Here is a 1,990-nt window from a genome sequence, read left to right as displayed (position 1 = left end):
GTCCACTTTTACAATGTCCTATATTCCTATGTCCAAAATTTTGTGTCCAATATTTTATGGCCAGTTTGTCCACATTTTATTTATTCCACACATCACATCTTTGTCATTTCTTATTCTTCTTCGTCGCTGTCGTCTGGAAGAACAGCTGTGTTCACTTTTAGGCGGTACGAGATGCCCCTCAGGTACTCGCCCAGGCGCCCCTCCCTGATGTACAACTCGTACTGGTCGACCATCCGCTCGATCATGCCGTGGTTCCGCTTCTGGATGGCTGGCAGCGGATCTTTGATCCTGTGGCCGCCTGAAATCATAAAGTACCAAAACATATAACACTAGATATACGCCGGAAATTCGCGAACAAATCTTTTGCCCTCACTTACCAAGAAGCTGATTCCGCTTGAGCTCCTGGTCGTGCTGCTCTTTCTGCAACTCTCCCAGGAAGCGCCACAGGTTTAAGTGGTGCGCCACCACCATGCGTTGGAAGTGGCCGTGCCACCCCTCGACATTGTTGTTTGTGCGCTGCTGGCCGTCCCGCACCAAGTCGTAGACGTTCCACGTCGGAGGCGGGAACCGGGGAGCAACGGGGGCAGGAGGAGCTCTTCTGCGAGTAGCTCTTCGTGGGGGAGCTTCCCCGCGTATGTAGGTCTTCTCCAAGTGTTTGACAACTGGTTCCATGTCCCGATGCATATCTCTGTTAATTTCTTCGAAACGGATCTCAACGTCCGCGATAGGGACAAAGGCCAGGCCAAGCAGCTCCCGGAAGTTGTCGCGGATAGTGGAGTCGTCTCGGTCAACGAAGGCATCGCGCAGACCTGAACTGGCAAGCTTTCTCCACATAGACTGTGAGAAGTGAAATAGGCACCCCTTGATTTGGGCGTTGGGGAAAATGGCCTTCGCAGCATTCATCGCAGCCAGCTCGTAGTCTTGCATGACGATGGTTGGATGCAGACGGAAGTGGAACTGCTCACACAGGCGGACGAGCTCCGAGTACATCCTCCGGTACGTGTCTTCATTTTTGCGTACCGTCAGACAGAAGACGAGGGGGACAACATGGCCGTGGAATTCTCCATGGATGCTGTACATTTGCAGGAACATATTCGGTACAGTTTTGAAAGTACCGTCAGCGAAGAGTATCGCGCTCATGCACAGTATTCTTAGATTTTCTCTTGTGGTAAAAATCAAAATCCTGTCCTCGTCGCCCGGCCCACTGTCGAACTGCAAGAACCGCTCGCCAGCTGTCGTCGTGGTATACGGCTCCACGATGACGATGTCCACAAGGTTGCTCGGCATCACGGGGCGTGCGGCGTTTTGTGCACGGTTCACCAACCGCCGAAGAGTAGGACGCTCTGGTAGTCCTAGCTGCACCTCCGGATCGACGACATGGCGAAGTCCCGCCCGAATGATGGTCTCGGGGGCAACGCCAGGCTCCTCTAGTGCACGGCGCTTGATGGCGCTCACCACCGTACGCACCTGCGACACAGACCGTAGGGCAACGCATTAAATTAATACAAATTACGATACAATGACAATTACGGCATTGAATTCTTAAGACTTGACACTTACCTCCACCGCAGCTTCGTCCGGCTGGTGCTGGTGTTGCGCCGTCCCATCAGTCAACACCTGAAGGGGCACCACGAAGTTGGTCGTGATGCGAGCGTTGCACACGGCGCGGAGCTCGCACCGCCAGTACTTTCTTGTCCTTTTCGGGTTCGAACTGTGGTAGTGGTACACGTATCCCTTATACCCTACACAGTCGCGCCCTCTCTTAGTCTTGTGCATGGTGAGCTCATGCTCTTCGGGCTCCATCATGGTGTATGAGTGAGCGAGTGAGGGTGGTGAGGGTCTCCTTCCCTCCTTTTATTTCCTAGCTACTCCCAACAATGCAAGTCGCGCCCTCCACCACCTCTCCCCGCCCCACCGGCACCGCAAAGTACTTCAAACAAGGACCAAAACAGGAAAAATAATATTTTGGACTGAGGTTACTCTGGACGCA

At 53.4% G+C, this 1,990-nt stretch overlaps 1 protein-coding gene across 1 annotated transcript; it reads right to left on the bottom strand.

Annotated features, from left to right (window-relative positions):
• Positions 1 to 110: 110 nt before the first annotated feature.
• On the bottom strand, positions 111 to 1,561 carry LOC127750868 (uncharacterized). Its single transcript, XM_052273502.1, has 2 exons — positions 378 to 1,561; positions 111 to 298 (listed from the first exon to the last, which is right to left on the bottom strand). Exons 1-2 carry the CDS (start codon positions 1,285 to 1,287, stop codon positions 111 to 113), a joined length of 1,098 nt encoding a protein of 365 aa, XP_052129462.1. The 5' UTR covers positions 1,288 to 1,561.
• Between the last annotated feature and the right edge of the window lie 429 nt (positions 1,562 to 1,990).

The sequence above is a fragment of the Frankliniella occidentalis genome, unplaced genomic scaffold (assembly GCF_000697945.3).
Source record: "Frankliniella occidentalis isolate FOCC.00 unplaced genomic scaffold, Focc_3.1 Scaffold276, whole genome shotgun sequence".
Classification (NCBI taxonomy): domain Eukaryota; kingdom Metazoa; phylum Arthropoda; class Insecta; order Thysanoptera; family Thripidae; genus Frankliniella; species Frankliniella occidentalis.
This window is presented reverse-complemented; position numbering and strand designations above follow the sequence as displayed.